This window comes from Dioscorea cayenensis, chromosome 7 (assembly GCF_009730915.1).
Source record: "Dioscorea cayenensis subsp. rotundata cultivar TDr96_F1 chromosome 7, TDr96_F1_v2_PseudoChromosome.rev07_lg8_w22 25.fasta, whole genome shotgun sequence".
In the NCBI taxonomy this organism is placed as follows: domain Eukaryota; kingdom Viridiplantae; phylum Streptophyta; class Magnoliopsida; order Dioscoreales; family Dioscoreaceae; genus Dioscorea; species Dioscorea cayenensis.
The window spans coordinates 31,063,189-31,084,183 of record NC_052477.1 but is presented as its reverse complement, the minus strand read 5'-3'; the positions used below and the strand labels follow the sequence as shown (position 1 = coordinate 31,084,183).

General features: G+C 34.1%; 1 protein-coding gene and 1 pseudogene across 1 annotated transcript; both read right to left on the bottom strand.

Annotated features, from left to right (window-relative positions):
- Window positions 1-10: 10 nt before the first annotated feature.
- LOC120264486 lies at window positions 11-2,868 on the bottom strand (annotated as a pseudogene).
- Window positions 2,869-15,213: 12,345 nt separating this feature from the next.
- LOC120264686 (wall-associated receptor kinase 2-like) lies at window positions 15,214-17,998 on the bottom strand. The gene is made up of 3 exons (XM_039272511.1): window positions 17,097-17,998; window positions 16,783-16,947; window positions 15,214-16,659 (listed from the first exon to the last, which is right to left on the bottom strand). The coding sequence occupies exons 1-3, from the start codon at window positions 17,983-17,985 to the stop codon at window positions 15,344-15,346; spliced, it is 2,370 nt and encodes a 789-aa protein (XP_039128445.1). The 5' UTR covers window positions 17,986-17,998; the 3' UTR covers window positions 15,214-15,343.
- Window positions 17,999-20,995: the final 2,997 nt, after the last annotated feature.

Below are 20,995 nucleotides of genomic sequence, written 5' to 3'. Positions count from 1 at the left end.
AAAACTAGGTCAACATACAACAAACCATATCTATTATGTTGACCAATACAAAAGACTCATTCTTGACATAATAACATGTTTTATTATTGACACAACTCCTAAACTTATTTGGATATTTAATGTGTGCAGCTTTAATCAAACCCCAACTGAACTCACCAGCTGATCACTTGTATTCCCTGTCTCATGACATGAAGCATCTGTCGAAATTGATCCTACGAGCAAGCTTTCATCCTCAGACCTACTCCAATTAGAAAGTATTTTTGTGTTTACAACCACTGTGTCATCCAGTACTCCATGCTCATTCAATGACCATTCATGCGGATGTAGGATATCCTCATCTTGGTTCTTTAACCGCTCAAGCTCCAAGGCCACAGTCATCATTGTTGGCCTCTCATCCCCTTTGATATTAAGGCATCCCTTTATTAACTCAGCCATTCCTCGCAATTGCTCTTGTTTTGCCTCAATCTTCACTCTTGGTTCCAAGATATCAAACATTGAGCCTGTTGTAATCCTCCTAAGAAAATACATACCCAAGTTCATCTCCTCCTCTATTCTCTTATATGACATTGATTCTTCCCCTGTCAGAAGCTCAACAAGGAGTACTCCGAAGCTATAGACATCGCTCTTCTCTGTCAGCATTCCAGTGTGGAAATACTCTGGATCCAAATACCCAAGAGTTCCCTGAACCCTAGTTGTTATGTAATCTGTATCATTTGGCATCAGTCTGGAAGCTCCAAAGTCTGATACTTTGGCCATGCAGTTGTCATCAAGAAGAATATTTGCAGACTTGACATCTCTGTGCAAGATTGGTGTTTCCGTGGCAGAGTGAAGGTAGGACAATGCATGAGCAGTTTCTGTGGCGATTTTCAAACGAACACTCCATGAAAGTGAACCCCTTCTTTCGTGGATATGATGGTAAAGCGTTCCACCAGAGACATACTCATAGACAAGTAATGGCACCGGTGTCTCAAAGCAACAACCCAACATCTTCACCACATTCTTGTGGATCACTTGTGACAGGATGAACACCTCATTTATGAACTGGGTCGTCTGATTAATTTGATTATTATTATTATTGTTGTTGTTGTGCATGAATTTAGACTTTTTGATGGCCACAATTTGGTTGTCTGTGAGAATTCCTTTGTAGACAATACCGAAGCCTCCTTGGCCTAGAACTCTGCTTTCATTGTAGTTGTTTGTGGCAAGCTCTAGTTCGTTTTCGGTGAAGATGCGTGCGGATTTAGTTCCTATGTTGTGTGAGGAGAGCAGTTGGTGGATGAGCAATCCACCATTTTGTTCGAAAAACTTCTCTCTTAGCTTTGTTCATCCTTCTATTCTTTATTGCCCAGTATGATAACCAAATACCAACCGTAAGAACGAACAAGGAACCCAGCGCACAACCTATAATGCATGTTTATGCATGTTTAGAGTGATATGTGTAAACTAAACATCATATCAAAGATCTTTATATAAATATATGGGTGTGGGCGCTATATTGTGTTTACAAAAGAGAGGAGAGAGGATAAAGATGAATTAGCTCACCGAGAACAATTTGTACTAGTTTGGAACTTTTGGTGCATCCTGTACCATTTTTCTTACCATCTCCATCGTAACCACGTGGACATAAGCAGTTGTAGCTACCAGGTGTGTTTTCACAGATCATAGAGCAGTTGTGGGTCTTTGGACCGGCACACTCGTCTATATCTGAATGAGAAATTAACCGCCATACATATAAAAGAATTAATAAATAATGTCAATTATGTTGTTTTTCTCAATGATATATTTCTGATATTTAATACTATTTTTTTTTTCCTTTTTTTAATCACCCTATATTGTTCTTTGATGAAGTGAGCGCAATTGGAAAATTAAAGAATTACATAAAAAGAAATGGGAGAACAAATATTAATTATTAATTATACCTTGACAACCACCAGGAAGGTAAGGATTTCCTTGGTTTCCTTCGAGGCAGCTACAGCGGTAACCAAGGCCGTCGGTGGAGTTAACACACCGGGTGTTGTCCCTGCATGCATAATCATTGGAGCTTTCGGCCACGTCGCATGTCCGATTTCCAATGGCCCAGTCTAGCACAACCGGAACTTTAGTTTGATTGAAGGACTTGATGTATGAAGCATTATACTTAAAGTGGTCCTTAGCCACCAGGAAAGCTTTGCTACAATTGATAATAGTTTGATTGAGCGTTTCGTTGTTCTTGCTTACCATAACATCACAACTTTTGAAAGAATTGGTGATGTGAATTTGACAGCAGCCATTGTGGCCGGAACACGTACCGTCGACGTTGTTGGTGTTGAGCAAGTTATTGCAGTCAGAAGCACAGCCGCTGATGCTCGTACCATTGTAGTCGTAGAGGTAGGCGATCGTGTTGCAGCCGATGACAGTGAACATATTTCTTGTTTGAGATAAGGAGTAGGGCAGTTGATCACCATCAAGTAGAGTCAAAACACCGTCAGAAGTGTTGCTGGATTCACAGTCGTCTCCAGCAGCAACCAGCAAGTCGACGGTGAGCGTTCCATCCATGATATTGAAAATCTCGATGTTGCCCGTGCTCGTGCTGATGAATGGCTTTGGTGGATTGTAGGTGTGGTTGCATGTGATATGGAAGCCGGGGAGTTGGCAGCTATCTGAGAGACCGAATGGGTAGGGAATGTTGACGTTGCCACACTTGTCCTGGCAGCCAGGCAAGGTGCCACTGATCAAGTCCATTGAACATGTACCACAACTAGAGAACATGAACACTAATAACAAATGGACCAGCAAACAGATAAGCATATCTGAAACTTCTCCTATCTGCTGTTGTGCAAAGGAAAGTAATTAGGGTTGTTTGTGTTTTATATGTAGTAGAATGAATACTATTAAGATTTTGTATATTAATGGCAGGACCGGCCCTCGGCATAAGCAATGAGGTATATGCTTGAACCCCACAATTTTATATGGCCCTATATATTTATTTTTTCAAAATTATATTTAAGATTTTTTTATTTATTATTTTATCAGCATAATTATAATTTTTAAAAATTTTAAATTTTTTTTTAAACTATAAAACTTAATTTATGATATATTAATATTCAATAACATAATTATAATTTTGAAAATTCCATGTTTAGTAAACTATAACATTTAATTTATAATAATATTACTATGTAATAAATTTGGCCTTATAATAGATTCTATAATTTTTTAGGGCCCAGAATTCATATATTTTTCAGAATAATTATATTTAAATTTTTTATTTATTATTATATTATACATATAATAATTATAATTTAAAAAACTCACAAATAGCTATAAATTTGGTTTTATAATAAATCCTACAATTATTTAGGTCTCCGCAATTCATTGTTTTTTTCTTAAATATATTTTATATTTTATATTTTATATTATTATCCTATTTGTGAGTGTTTTTGATGCATTGCAAGTAATTAAACAAAAAGATTTTAAAAAAATCTCAAATCTCTAGACTTTTTGGATAAATATTTTATTTTATTGTAATTATTAATAATAATTTAAATTTTTTATTTTTACTATGTAATTCATTATTTAATAAAAATAGTTTTTAAAAAAATTATCATAACTAAAGCCATCGACCCTGACTAATGAGGAGAAAGGTGAGGCTGATGGTGAGTGTGGATCAATTAGAGCTTTGAGGCTACCAACTTTCAAAGAATAATGAATTGCTTGTTAGGTCTGGTGTGACCTGAATCATGTCATGAGCCACATCTGATTGAAGGAGAAGCACTTTAATATGTAAGTAAAAGTTGTTCTGGATCTTCTGGTAGACTGGTTCCCCCATCTCTATGTATATGGATTACCCGAAGTGGAAGATGCATCAGCAGTGGAGCCCTCTCTATCTGTCTCAGATGGTCTGCCTCAAAAATTGCCTCAGTATATATGGATTATCATTAGTACTATTATTATTTGGATTAAAGTGGATAAATCTTGTTTTATTGATATTAATATTTTGTGGTTTAAATAAAATTATAATTTATAGATTCTATTTCTAAACAACAATAACGCATGTTTGCAACGCTTAGAATATAAGATATAATCATTTGTAATTAGGAATATTTATAATTGCATTCTGAATCCAATATAAATAGTTATTGTTAAAAAATAATACGCAACTTTTTATTTAAAATGAAATTATGTTGAATGAGTTGTAGTTAAACCTTTTATTATTATTATTATTATTATTATTATTATTATTATTATTATTATTATTATTTATCTTTTCATTATGTGTTTTTAGTTCAAGGTAAGTATGAACAGTGTGTTTAAAAAAACAAATAAAAAAATTATTATTAGTAAGCATATAATATAATGTAATATAATATAATATAATGTATTTTGATATTAATATTATATTGGTATTGAGAGCAAAGGAAAGTGAGTGGTGTTGTGATCCAGTGAACTCAAAAATAAATAATTAAAAAAATACAGGTCAATAAAAATCAAGCAAATAATTGGAATTTAGGTAGTATGTATATATATACACACGTACATATGTATATAAATAAAAAAACCAAACACCCCATACAGAAAGAGAAAAAATAAAAATAAAAATAAAAAAATAAATAATAATAAAAATAAACAAAATAAAAGTGTATATATATAAATTATATATATATATATATATATATATATATATATATATATATATTTATACATATAGACAATTAAACAATAAATCAATCTATCCCACCTTTTAAAAGCAATGTTTTTTTAAAAAGTTAAAGAAAAATGATACTAGAGAGAAAAAGTTGGTGTGGAACCCATTTAAAAAAAAACTATCAATAAAAACAAATATATTCAATAAATCAATCTATCTCACTTTTTAAAAGCAATGTTTTTTTTAAAAGTTAAAGAAAAATGATACTGAGAGAAAAAAGTTGATGTGGAACCTATTTAAAAACAAACTATCAATCAAAACAAAATGACGGATTGTGAAGGATTTTACTATTATCTAAGATTAATATTATGTATATATTTTGAATAATTTTCAATAATTAATATTTTTAATAAATTTGGATAAGTGAAAAAAAAAACTAGAATTGTTAATTTTGGAGGGATAGGCGTGTGTAAAATTTTTTCGCTCAACTCATTAGTAATGAAAACTACACACATAACAAGCATGCAAGAAAGAGACACACAATATGGTCACCCAGTTCCACACACCCTTAACTATATATGGGGGCAGAGATCGGGGAAACAATCCACTAAAAAAGGTTAAGAATGAAGAGTACACACTCTCTCACTCACTCAATACAAACAACACTCTCACACTCACTCAATACAAACAACACCCTCTTAAGATTGTCTGATGCCCACTCTCCTCAAACCCTCACCAAAGGGTCTCTCACACGTGACACATCCTAAATCTTCATGCATGGTATCTTATATAGACGCACCTACGTATCAATAAATCCTCCTCTTTTAGATTTCTCCGCAGCTTTCTAACTTGGACATCTTCCAAAGTTAGATGTTACAACACCCAATTGTAACACTGCCCACCTTGCTGAACATGACTGAGTTCCAACCTAGTTGCAACCGAAACTTGCGACACCTTCAACCCTCTCGGTTCCTTAAGTTTGCTTCATAGCAATTGACTTATCCCGAGCTCCTCCTGCCTGCAACCGCTTCCTTTGTCACGTCATTTCAACAAACCCCTCTCCGGAGGGATCGCACCCACCAAGGGCGCGAGCACCATCTCACCAAAGATGGCTTCCAAAGATCTCCCGATCTTCTTTCCAAGTTTGGTCTTCCCAGGGGTGGCTCAAAGCTTATAAAGGCCTAAAACCCATGCATAAAATGGAGCCATTATTAATTAATAAGAAAAAAAAATTATTAAAGAAACCAAAATGCAAAGCAAACAATAACAAAATGATAGACACCATAACAAACAACAAAAAAACAAATAAAAATGCTTATAAAATAAAGCTAGTTAAAAAAGAAAATCCCTCCTTTACATAATTCAGAAGTTGTTTAGTTCACTTGATATTATCTTTGTATCTTCAAAGCACATCCATTTCTTCATGTTGATAAAGATTATTGAGACTAAGTAATCTGACAAAATACAAGTTGATCAAAGACTCCTTTTGGGAATACATCTTGAGCTTCCAAGCAATTACAAAGGTTTTATTTTAGCATGTAGGGTTTAAAAGAACTCCACAGCTAATGCTCCTGCAAATATAATAATATTAAAGTTATTCACTAGCACAAACCAAATTCAATTCCCATCATATTTAAATTTTCTCGCCAAGATGTGTTAGTAATATCGAGTAAAGAAAGTAAGAAATTGAGTAGATTGAATTAACTTCCCTGTCTCAAGTTTGTTGTCCCTTGTAAAGTCTGTAACACTTTGAAGTCCATCAAATAATGAGTTGAAAGTCTTGTTGTCTCCCAGGTTACATCTAGCCTACCACAAAAACCATACACAAGTAGCTAACGTAGATTTAAAGCAAAGAGAAACCCATCAAAGTATGCCAAATAGTCAAGATTAAATCCCATGCTATAAAGACATCTACACTATTTAAATAAACTCCAACATAATCAATTAAGAGGTTCAAACATATTTTGCTTTTATAAAAGTATAATTAAGAGAAATCCAATAACAAAACATAAGATTAATATGTCATTCTGTTAGTTCCTCCGGTGTGGTTTGTGGGTATTAAGTAACACTTAAGCACTCATAGAAGTCTCACACAAACCAATAAAGAAAAAAGCACACAAACAAACACAAGGAGATACACAACGTTGGTAACCCGGGGCTCAGGCCCACTCGCCTACGCTCTGGGGGCCAAGCCCTCGGAGATAAACAATCCACTAAAAGAGGTAAAAAAATACATGAGTACAAACACTTGTCACTCACTCACTCAACAATGAAGATCACTACCCTCTCTAGATTGTCTGGTGCTCACACACTATTCTCCAAGAGTCACTCAAGAGTCACACCTATAATCTTCGAGCAAGGTAGCTTATATAGACGCCTCAACGTCCCAAATATAGCACATACCTCTTTTAGAATCTCCGCGGCTACTAATTTAAAACCCGCTGAAATTAGCATGTCAGAACTCCCTGTAGTAACATGAATTTAGTAATACGGTCCTGATCACCGACTGACTCGAGTTCTGCTTACGCTATGGACGACCTCAAGACCCATCAACCTCCCAGCATGCTTAGTCCGAGTTGATGCGCCAAATCTCCGATCCCGATCGCCCGAACTAGCCTACCTCCTCGCCTCCTCATCACGCTAGCCCCCGCAAGGGCACATGTCCTTGTGCGTCTTCACAAAAACTTTGCCAAACTTAGTCTTCAATTCACCTAAATTTGGTCTTCAAAGATTCTCCAAACTTGATCTTCAATTCACCCAAGTTTGGTCCTCAAATCTTGCCTTCAATAGACTTCAATCAATCCTCATCAAGGATTCTTCAAATTATATCTTCATTCACACCATGAATAGATCTTTCTTTAATTAAGCTCCACCATATTTGGGCTTCAATCATATCTCTCTAAGTATGGTCTTGATATGATCTTGTCTTCAAAATGTAATGCATTGCCAAAAAAATAACTCCACCAAGATCTTTAAGATAGCTTCACCATGATCTTCAAGATATTTGGTCACATGTCTAGACTTACTAAAAAATATCTCCACCATGATCTTCAAGATATTTGCTTGCACTCCAAGTCTCCATGCCATGTCACCATGCTTGCCACGTCATCAATTATGCCTTTTCACCATGGTTGCCACGTCATCTGCCTTGGTGTCAAATCATGCCAATTTAAATAGTGCGGTTGCACTAACACATTCTATAAAAGAAGAATTTCTCATTCCCAAAATTTATTTAAAATTTATTTTTCTAGCTTTTTGAGATACAAAGTTATTAATTAAGGTTTTATAATCAATTTCTTCTAACATTTGTTTTTCAATTGATAATAGAGACAATTTATTTAATCTTTCTTGAGACATTGTTAATCTTAGATAAGATTTTATTAATTTTAATTTTAAAAAACTTCTTTCAGCTGAAGCAATAGTTATAGGAGTCGTTAACATTATTCTATAGGCAAAATATGCATTTGGAAAAGAATAAACCTTTTTATTTGATTAAGTATGTCAATTAGAGTATTATCTTCTACTTGCATGATTTCTCTTAATACTTTCAATTCAAAAAATAAACCTAAACCATCGATATCAGAGTAGCTATTATGCTTTAAGCAACATTCAAAGTTAATGCAATATTTTTTTTTAAAGTCTCATTATCTAATGATTTCAATTTCTTACCACTAAATAGAAAGCCAAAAGTATCATCATATAATTTGAATTGTTCAAATCTACTTTGAAGTGAAAGAATAGCATTGTCCACAATATATAAGAAATAATCAATTCGAAAAGATTCTTCAATGACCTTTGTTGTTTCACAAGTATCATTGTCATCAAATTGTCTTTTTCTTCTTATAACACGTTTCTCACAAAATTCAGGTTCTATATTCATTTCAAATGCAATTTCTTTAGTAGACACCATAGCACTTGTAAATCCTTCTTCTTTATATTTTTGAAAAAAAGAGATAAGACCTTTTATTTGATTTATAGCAACATCAATACACATATCATTTGATTGTAAATTTTTGCTAATTGAATTAATAGCAAACAATATATCATACCAAATAGTCATACCCAATAAAAACTCAAAATTTTCAAGCTCATATATTGCTAAACAATTAGCTTCACTTTTAGTTTTTGGATCCTCACTAACTTCTACTAATTTCAATAAAGCATCTCTTATTTGTGGAGTTTGAAACATTATAGCTTTAACACTTTCAATATGACTTTCCCAACGTGTTTGTGATAATGGTTTAAGAGTTAAATTGGGTATAGTATCTTTTAAAATTTTCCACCCTTTAGTAGAAGAAGCAAACAATGAATAAATACGTTGTATTACTCCAAAAAATGAGATAGCTTTAGTGCAAGAATTAGCAATATCACATAGCACCAAATTTAGATTATGACAACCACATGGTGTATAAAATGCCCTAAGATTTATATCTAAAATTCTCTTTTGCACTCCTTGGTGTTTTCCTTTCATATTTGATCCGTTATCATACCCTTGTCTTCTTAAGTTGTTAATATCAAGACCTATATTTTTTATTTCATCCACAATAATTTGGAAATGTCTTTTTCCACTAGTATCATGTACTTCTAAAAACTCTAAAAAATGTTCTTCTATTTTTATTAGAGTTGATGAAACATCCACAATTCTCACAATGAAAGACATTTGCTCCTGATGACTTGTATCTGGAGTACAATCAAGCATAATTGAAAAATATTTTGCTTCTAAATTTTTTTTTAATAATTTTATCTTTAATTTCATTTGCTAACAAATTTATTAATTCATTTTGTATGTTATGTCCATCATAATGGTTATGAATTTTATCATGTTTAATTCGTCGAATATGTTCTTACATCACCAGATCAAATTCTGCAATCATTTCAATTAGGCTTAAAAAATTTCAATTACTTTCTTGATTGATTTTTGTATTTTCCCCTAAATGCCAAATTATTTTTACCAAGAGTTTTTATCACAACAATAATTCTTAATAATACATTTTTCCAATGTTCCCTCTCTTTAATAATTTGTTCTTGGACATGCTTATCGATTGTTTTGTTTTTCAATAGCCTCATTTCTAAATCAATCCATGAACTCATATTAATAGCATGCTGATTGCTTGTTTCATGATTTTTAAGCTTAGTACTAAGATTTCTATAATCACTAATACCTTCATTGGCTAGTTTACCCGTACTTGAAGAAATAGAGCTTAACAACTTGCAACAAAAACAAAATACCTTATTTAAATCTTTGGAATAAACCAACCATCGTATTTCATGCTTTTCTCCATTTGCCAAATTTTGAATATAATGTGTTGCAGAAAAATGTCTCCATAATTTATCTTTTGGAAACTCTATATTAGTAACTCTAATCGGCCTTTTTTTCAACTAATAAATCTCTCAAATTTGCATTAATATTTGTTCATTAACTAGGATCATATATATTCTTAGAAATGCAATCATTAGATTCATTCACAAGTTGGTCCTTATAAGGATCTATGTTAGATTTTTCACTAGCTTCCTCCTGTATTCTAATATCATTTAACTCAACCACACTACTAACTTGTTTATTAACTTCATTTAAAGAACATTTTTTTAGTTTCTTCTATATTTTCTAACTCTGATTTTGCATTGCTTGTTAAAAATTTATCAATAGCACCTTTTTGGGACTGTATTAAAGTTTTAATTCTTTTCTTTTTCTAGAGTTTTGCATAACCAAATTTATATTTTCGGGTCGACATATTTAAAAACAATATAAAGTAAAATAACATAAGAATGTTAAAACAATAGAACTTGTTAACTTGAGTAGTATATATGGATAAATTGCCTCAGAGAAAATATATATCTGGGACTCCTTGTCGATTGTCACTTGTGAGTTAGCGAGTGATGATAATCGCAAACAAGAACTCGATAGCAATTAGTAAAGATAAAAAAAAAAAACATGAATAGTATAAAGAATTAGAATCTTGATTTATAATAGACATTAGAAAATTTGACCGTTAGTCACCCATTCCTATATATATTATTATTTATTATTTTATTTTATTTTATTTTATTTGGAATAGATTAGTTGGTTGGGAGAAGATAGAGCATTAATTATGCATTGAAGCTATATTTTTTGGAAATAGATTTGTTTGTGGGGAACTTGGGAGAAGAAGAGAAGTAATTATACATTAAAGTAAAAAAAAATTAAGAACTTAATTTATTAGTTTTTATTTTAAAAAGCCAGTTGATGAAAGATTTGAAATTGGTGAAATATTAAATAAAAAAATTTAAATATTAATTAATTACACAAATTATGATTACAAAAGATAAGATTTTAAAATTTTTAAAAATATAAAGTTAATGATGATGCCTCAAATTAAATTCATTAGTTATGGACTATGTACATAGTTATTATTATAATCATCTTGATAAGATTTTTAAAACCATATTGGTTTAAACTAAGACGATGCCCTCAATTTTTGGGGTCCTAAAGCGATTGCTTGAGTAGCTTTACCCTTGAGCCGCCCTTGGATTTTCCCATATGATCTTCGTTTGAATCATGGATATATTGTTACTACACTTGATCTCCTCTCATCCAAGTTTAGTCTTCAATATCTTCCAAGCATGATCTCAATCATCTATGCTTGAGTCTTCAAATCTTCAATTAATCTTCAATGATTAGTCTCTTTAAACAGCTCTGTCCATAATTAGCCTACTTGCTATCTTATGCTCCATGATGATCTTCTCTCAATAAAGAATAATTCCTCTCTTTAAAATAAATCTCTCATAAAAGGAGTTTACCAAAGATATGATTTATCATCCTGGATCTTACCAAAGATAGATAAAATCATACATAAGATAAAACTTACCCTTTTTGGTGATATCCCTTTATCTTGATACTCCTTCCAAAAATAGTTATTCTACAATTGAATTAATGAAAGGAAAGTCTCTAATTGTAATCCCTCATAAAGATCTTCTAGCTCATCACGCGTTTAGCCACATTATCTTCCTTGTCACTTCTCAATTCTGCCAAGTCATCATTGTAACATCACGTTTCTTTGCCATGTCACTTCTTGGCTTGTCACATAATGTTAATCCAAGTCTTCAGACCTAACAAGAATAAAAATTCACTGGACATGGAAGATACTAGAAAATATACTTGATTAGTTTAAAAAACATATATAATATTTATTTTTTGGCATTTTGATCATTGTAAAATGATAGAATTTTTTAATATTTTATCATCTTAAAATCTATTTTTGGCCATTTAGATATAAATTTATTTTAAAGTTATAAATTAAATGCTGACTTTTGTACCAAGGACACCATGATCATTTAGGGACAATATCTTGATGATAGACATAGTAATGGAACATGCCTTCATCCATGTGGAATGAGAAAATAGCTAGGGTTCCTAGTACAACCATCTCATTCAGTCAAAACAATGTGTTCGATGCCACTGTGTGTTTAATTTGAGGAATGAGAATGAGGGTAATAGATTTGAGAATAGTGAAAATAATGTGAATGAAAATACGTGATATGAATAATAATGAAAATTGTGTTTAGTTGGAGAGATAAATTGTTGGGAATGAAAAAGTGAGGAAAAAATAGAGTAAAATTTTTATGTCCTTTGAAATAAAAAGATTAATATTTATATATGAAACAAATATCATATTCATAAACTAATTTAAATAACATTATTGATTTTAATTAATATTAACACATTTCATTTTACTATTTACTTTATTTAATTATCATTAATTAGCTATGTAAATCATGCAATATTTTTGATATTTTGAGGAGATAAAAACGTTTTTTTTTTGGGAGCAGATGACATTTTGGATGGGGGGTAATGGCCATTATAACTGTATGTAATTGCTCTCTTTTGAGAGAACCATTACATTCATCCAAACACATACTAAAGTCTTAGAGAGAAAGAGAACGAAACTAGAGGATTTTGTTGCGATTGTACAAGGTAGTTTGGAGTTTATAGGATTTTGTATGGTGACAACTGGAGCAAGTGACGTTGGCAAGGAGGTTTTTGCCAAGGACATATGCTAGTCCTTGCACTAAGTTTTTCCACCCCTGCATTTGCCAGGTATTCTATACTGTTTCATATATTGATCAAGCTGTAAGGATCTGTCGTAAATGTTTTCTCTTTGTATGTTGGTGTTTTGTCTTTCTATATGTTTACTCACTGTACCATTTTATTTAATGTAAGTAGTTTATCTATCTTTTTAAAATAAACAAATAAATAAGTAAATTTGCTTGCTAAAAGAAAACTAAAAGTATCATCACAACTTGTCATTTGGTGTTTTCCTGACCATCTCCAATCGATCAACAACTCCAAATTAATACCCAAATCCCAAATTTGGTTCTGCTACAGTAAATTATACTCTAACCACAAACCCCAAATTTTACCTCAAAAAAATATATTTGCAAAATATTTTTTCCACATCCTTATTATTATTATTATTACTATTATTATTATTATTATTCGATAATCTACAGGCTAGCAAGATGCTGTCATTTGACTTTACTCATAATATTAGTTTTAATATAATTAGTTTTTTGTATCAGTATTAGCTTTTATTAAGGTTATTTTCAATAAAATTTTAACTATTCATGTTTCATAAATTTAATTAATAATTTTATTATTAAATAGGTGATTACTTGCACATAAATTAATATTGTATATATATAATGAGTACTTTTAATTATATTAATGAATTATTAATTTTATAATTTTAATTACAATAATAATAAAAATAAAAATAAAAATAATTATTTAAAAAATTAATATTTATGTGGGACCTCAATTTTGGGGTCTATGCCAAACCCCAAATTTGGGATCAAATTTGGGTGTGTGTTAGAGCAAACCACACACCCAAATTTAACACCAAATTTGAGATTTGGGTCCTCCATTGAAGATGCCCTTATATCAAAGGAGTCCGTATTGAAAGCTTTGTTCTGATTAACATTAGGATAAACCTCCTTAATGATAATAAGGTTTTTTTTTTAAAAGAATTAGAATAAATTATTTTTATTTATTTATTTATTTGATGAAAGCGATAAGCTCTTCCCCACAAAGGGTGTCAAATAGACAGTTTAGTACGGTGGTACACCAATTGCTAAATGATCCCTTATAAATTTACCATGTGGGGCAGACTAACACAAGGGATAATTAGGGTCTGCCACATGCACCCAAGATGATATTTTAATGATCACAACCCCACAATAGTAAATCTCCTTGGCTTGCAACCCTAGAGGGGTGAAGAATATGACTTCTCCCACAGAGAATCCTATGAATAGTGAATAAACTGTATTGATATAGTATTTTTATAGTACTTATACAGTATTTCTATAGTAGTATAATAAGAAGGAATTTGACCTTATACCACTCACCCACCACTCAGGGTGATTTCCACTTGGCTATTTAGTAATTGTTATTTGAATAAATTATTTATTGGTGACTATAATTTCTTAATTAACAATTAATCAGCCAGGCCATAAAATCATCTAAACATAACTAAAAAAATGTATCATAAATCAACTAACTTTTTTAAAATATTGTATTCTTAAATATATTTTTTCTTTAATTACAAATGTTACACAAGCCTTTTTAATAAAATTGTGGTTTATTCACTTTTTATTACAAATGTTACACAAGCTTTAATTAGAATATCAACGCACTCTAGATTTTTTCTAATCCCTTCCCGTGTGAGAATATCAATACACTTGTAGACTAAATTAAAGAGAATTGATACTCATTCACGATAATGCTACCATCTTTCTGGTTTGTAGTTTTTGTTCGGTTGGTTGTGTTGTTTGTGTTGGTTGTTTGTTTTTGATGTTCTTGATCTTTTAATAAATTCGTGGTTTATCCACTTTACTCAAAAAATAAAAAAAATAAAAAAATAATGCTATCATCCATTAATGATTTCCTTATATTATTGTTTTAAGGGAGTTTGTTTATCAATCTTTTCTCACTTTTTTTTTATCTCATTATCTGCTCACTAGACTGGTTCTGGTGATTTAGAGTAGTTCTCCCACACTTCTTCCTGTGGCAATGCATAACAATTTTTCTAATATAATTTACGATTTATGTACTTTTTATATTTTATTTTCTCAACGATTTAGATGAATCACACAAAATATATTAGGATTAATATTATTACTCAAAAAAATACCGAAAATGAAAACAAAATGATCAATTTTTTTTTTTGAATAAAGTGGATAAACCACTAATTTATTAGAAACACAAAGCAGCAAACAACTAACAAATAACATAAAGAAACAGTCAAAAACAACAAAACGAAAACAGAGACATAAAAGACGCTAACAAGCACCGACTAAAATCCCCAACCTAAAACTGAGAAGACGAAGTACACCAAGAAGCAACAAAGGTCAACTCAGTCAGACCAAGAAGATTCACTCCTCAAAATGTGGCTGAATCGAGTTGCTGGCAAGTTCCGCTGATCTGGAGCTCAAAAAATCGAGAGTGCGCTTGACAGACTGTATGGAATCACCGGATAAATGATCAATATTTGGATAACACTGTTACACGAACAGAGGTCAAATGGGAGAAGGGTACTGAACCGCCTTAGGTGGTTAGTACCCTTTTCATTTTAGAAGTAAAAACTTAATTAATTTAGAACATGGGGCATGTGGTCCTAAATCCAAAACATCAAACATAGGAGAGACTCCAAAATTGCTAACTAGCTGTATGTAATAAAAAAAAAATCACTTCTTCCGTGGTCCCAGTGCAGCCAGCATGATTTCAGTATCCATGGTGCTGCTAGTACTAGATAAGAACATGGTTGAACTAGAACCCATCAGCAAATCACTTGTATTCCCTGTCTCATGACATGAAGCACAAGACGAAATTGATCTTCCGAGCAAGCTTTCATCCTCTAAACTTTTCCATTTAACAAACCTTTTTGTTTTAACGACCACACTCTCATCCACTCCACACTCATTCAGTACTGGCCATTCATGCAGGCTATCCACATCTTGGCTCTTCAAACGTTCAAGCTCCAAGGCCACAGCCTTCATTGTTGGCCTCTCATCCCCTTTCATCTTAAGGCATCCCTGTATCAACTCAGTCATTCCCTGCAATTGCTCTTGTTTTGCCTCAGTCTTCACTCTAGGCTCTAAGATATCGAACATTGAGTTTCTCTTCACGCTTAGAACGAAGTAAATGGCCAGGCTCTTCTCCTCCTGTTTTCTTCCATGTGAAATGGGCTTTTCTCCTGTAAGAAGCTCAGCAAGGACAACTCCAAAGCTATAGACATCACTCTTCTCTGTTAAAATTCCAGAGGAGTAACATTCTGGATCCAAGTACCCGGGAGTTCCCTGAACCATCGTTGTTTTGTTGTCTGCATCTTGTGGTATCAGTCTTGAAGCTCCAAAATCTGATACTTTGGCCATGTAGTTGTCATCAAGAAGAATGTTTGCAGACTTGACATCTCTGTGCAAGATTTGTGTTTCAGTGGCAGAGTGAAGATAGGACAATGCATCAGCAGTTTCTGTGGCAATTTTCAAACGAATACTCCATGAAAGTGAGCCCTTTCTTTCGTGAATATGATGGTAAAGCGTTCCACCGGGGACATACTCATAGACAAGTAATGGCACTGGTGTCTCAAGGCAACAACCCAAGATCTTCACCACATTCTTGTGGATCACTTGTGATAGAATGACCACCTCATTGATGAACTGGTCCATCTGATTGATTTGGTTGTTGTTATCCATGAATTTAGACTTTTTGATGGCCACAATTTGGTTGCTTGTGAGGATTCCTTTGTAAACAATACCGTAGCCTCCTTGGCCAAGGACTCGGCTTTCATTGTAGTTGTCTGTGGCAAGCTCTAGTTCTTTTTCGGTGAAGATGCGTGCGGATTTGGTTCCCATGCTGTGCGAAGAGAGCAGTTGTTGCATGAGCAATCCACCATTTTGTTCGAAGAACATCTCTCTTAGCTTGTTCATCCTTCTATTCCTTATTGCCCAGTATGATAACCAAATACCAACAATAAGCAAGACCAAGGAGCCGAACACACAACCTATAATGTTTATGCTCAGATCAGTGATCATGTGTAGAATCATCCTTATTTCTCTCTCTCACTCTGTGTGTGTGTGTATATATCTGCATGTGCAAAAGATCGTAGGGTAAAGAATTAGCTCACCGAGAACAATTTGTAGTTGTTTGGATTTTTTGGAGCATCCTGTACCATTGATTTTACCGTCTCCCTGGTAACCATGTGGGCATGAACAGTAGTAGCTGCCGGGAGTGTTTACACAGAGCATAGAGCAGTTGTTGGTCGTTTGATCACCAGCACACTCGTTTATATCTGAATGAGAGTCCCACATATATATAAAGAAAAAATAATAATGTTGATTAGTGTTGTTTTTATATTCATACCGTATCCTACATGATATACGCTTTTAGAAGAAGAAGAAGAAGAAGAAGAAGAAGAAGAAGAAGAGTATCTGATCAAACCTTGGCAACCATTAGGAACAGCAAGAAGGTAAGGGTTCCCTTGGTATCCTGGGAGGCAGCTGCAGCGGTAGCCAGGGCCGTTGGTGGAGTTAACACACAAGGTGTTGTCCCTACACGCATAATCAGTGGACATTCTGGCCACATCGCATGTCTGATTTCTAATGGCCCAGTCTAGCACAACCTTAAGTCCAGTTCCATTGAAGGAATCGATGAATGAAGCATTAAACACAAACGTGTCCTTTTCCACCAAGAAAGCTTTGCTACAATTGGTGATATAACTTACGCCATTTAAGAATATGCTGCCTAAATTAATATCAATGCCTTTGAGACCCGTGGGAATGGAGCTTTGACAACATCCATTTCCAAAGCATTGCCCGTCAGTGATGCGGGACTTGTCACGGCACACAGAGATACAGCCACTGATGGAGGAATTAGGAATCAGGCCATCGTAGAAGGTGGCCATCATGCTGCAGCCGATGGCAGTGAACATGTTTCTGTCTTGAGAGAATGTGTAGGGATATCGATCATCAGCAAGGTGGCTCCAAGTATAACTAAGAGCGAACCCCGTGGTAGTGCGATAATCACATCCATAAGGACCATAATTAGCTGCACCAACAAAATCGATGACAATAACCTCATCTGTGATATTAAAAATCTCGATGTTGCCGTTATCAACGAAGAGCTTTGGTGGAATATTATTGTTGGTGTCGTTGCATGTGATATTGAAGCCGGGGAGGTGGCAGCCGTCAGAGAGGCCGAATGGGTAGGGGATAGTGAAGTTGCCGCACTTGTCCTTGCAGCCAGGCAAGGTGCCATTCAAGGCCATTGAAGATGTACCACTACTAGAGGAGAAGAACAGCAACACATGTACAAGCAAACAGAGAAACATACCTCAAACTTCTCCTTCCTTAATCTCCTCTTGTTGCTTGAAAGTGCTTATTTGTATATATATATATATATATAGATAGATAGTGGAATGAATATATAATTAAATAGGAGAAGGGTGAGGATGATGGGGAGTTTGAACTGGCAAGAGCTTTGATGCTACCACGGTTGACTGAGTACTAGTCCATTGCCATTAGGTTTATTGTCCATGTCAAGCATGTCCATCATGGGCCACATCTGATTCAAGCACAACCTTGACTACATCAAAATTGTATTAGTCTACCATCTCTGGTATATTATAATATATGGATCAATTCATTATCACCTTCGACGTTTAAAACCAGACATGGAAGACATATCAACAAGGGATTCGGAATATTCTTTTAAAGTTGATCTTTAGTCTCTAAAAAGGAAAACTCTCATATCTCAAAATATATTTTAAAGTTTCTACTACTGATTACCTCAACAGCATCAACATTGGCCCCAGATCATTATGTGTTTTTTGCCACATTGATTGTGAATCTTCTGAGCACTTATTTCTTGAATGTCGTTGTGCTTAGATGGTCTGGAACTCTTTGATTCACAGGTTGGGTATCATGATCTCTTTCCCTGATCTTATCTCCGCTGGTTTCTGGATCACTGATTATAATTATTCAATTCACACTATTTCAGTCATTGCAGCTTGTATTTGGTATCTGTGGAAGGCTCGTTGTGATGCCATATTTAGCAATACCATTCCCAATTTCACTAACATTTCAGTTAAAGCCATTGCACATGTCAAGGATTTTATGCAGGAAAATGCATCTCTGGTTGGAAGGAAGTTACTCCTCAACAATTTTTCAAGTTCATCCGGCCCATTTCTTTTCTTTGCCCACAGATGGATTGGCAGTAATAACATTGGTAAGTTGGGATTCTTTATCTCCTCTCATTCTTACAGAGTTTATTATGCAGGTTGCTGCTCTTTCTCTGCGGATTCGCTCTCTCATGCTGGTCTCAAAGCTATATGTATTGCTATTCAATCTTCTTTGGATGGGCAACTGGGAGTTCGAAGCATACTTCATTGCAGCTATGATTTACCTCAAGCCTTGACGTGTGATCATAACCCTGTCGCTTGGCGCGCTGATCAGGACATCTCCACCGCGAATCTTCTTCTCCAACTTGCTGGCAATCCCAAGCTTGTTGCCATTCCTGCTCGCTGGAACAGCCCTGCTTCTGCTCTGGCTTCTATTGGCAGCAACAATCATACACTCAGCCTCTTCCTCTCTGGTCGCGATCTGCCCAGATGGCTCATGGATCTCTTCTCTGATTTTGGTTTCATTTTCTAGTCTTGTCTTCTACAGCTTTTTGTTTTTGCTTTAGTTTAGTTCATGCTTGTTGTTATTTAGGTTTGTTTGTAATCCTGTTGTTTTGTAAACCTTCTTTTTTTATTATCAATAAATTAAGCTCTATGAGCTCTTCCCTCAAAAATATATATTTTAAAGTTGACTTTAAAAAAAATTTTGATTCTTTGGATAGGGGATTTTTACTAGCCTTCTTAGCGGCTAAGGGATTCAGACCCTGATGAATATCTTGGGTCTATAGCATTCTTAGCTTTGCCGAAGCCTGTATACTTATTAACAAGACTTTACATTAGTATGTTCATTTCAAACATGGCCTCTGTCAAAGTGACTCTCTTTCACCCTTGCTCTTTGCCCAAGCTACGGACACCTTAGCGCAATGTTCACTCATACGTTACACTCTAGGTTTCTTATAGATGTCCCACTTGGTAATGATAGTATATGTCATATCTAATATACCAAATATTAATTGGATTGTTTTCTCAGTCTAGGGCTAGGAGGATTTGCAATTCATCAAATTGATCCTTTATCTATTTGAGGGTTCCTTGGGGCTCACTATCAATTTCCAAAAGAGCTATCTATATTCCATGAATTATGGATTCCAACCAAGATTAGTTGCACTAGCCACCCTCAACTATGCCAGAGATCGTCTCCCCACTTACCTACCTCGGGGTTCCACTCTACAGGTGGTGGCCAAGGTGCCAAGATTGGCTAAACCTAATTATGATGGTCTGCAACAAACTCACATCTTGGAAAGCCAATCACTTTTCTCTTAGGGGTACGTTGTCTCACTCTACTCAATGTTGTATTGTCCTCAATCATCATCTATTGGATGTTGATGTTCAAATTACCCTCCTGGGTGATTAAGGGGATAGGCCAAACTCGAATGGACTTCCTTTGGAAAATGATGCTAGAGTAGAGCAAGAAAGACCAAGTTTTAATTAGCACTTGGACATTGAAGATTTTTCTAAGGAACACGCTATATTTGGTGAACTTCCTTGTGAAATCTGTAACAACTGTGGTGTACAAAAGATGCATATAACCCATAGTTCGAAAGCCAAGGAAGCCTAGTTTTCAACCCAACAAATATTATATTAATTGGAGGCTCCTACAAAAAGTTATGGCTGCTAGACTGAAGACCTGTCAAAATGACTCGTTCATGGAAATCCATCTCCCTCCTATTTCCATAGCACTCTCTTTAATTTTAATTATCTCCTAAATGTGTATTAGCTTAAAACTTTTGTTTATTTTTTAGTTTCCTTATGCTTGGAGGGGTTTTCCAAGGTTTTAATACTTGGTTTGGATGCCAAAAAATGAATAGTATTGTTTGGTTGGAGAGCAGGAGGCTGGTGCCCCTTTTCTTTGTTCTTTTCTCTCAGGTTTTGCAGGCTAGTGAGGAGAGAACCCTCTCAACTCTGTATCGCTTTGGTAGACCTGAAGGGTGGTGAGTTGCTAGCATTTTGTAGCATTTTCCCTTTTGTAACATTTCGATCAGTGGTGGATCTTTCCCTTTTGTAGCATTTTCCCCGCATCTGAAAAGGCCTAAACTAGGACCTAAAGACATTCTACTAGTAGCTTATAACAGGATTTGTAGATCTTGTTATATGGGTGGGTGGAGAATTCTTAACCTTTATGAATATAATAAGGCTCTACTAGGTAAATGGTGATGGAATATTA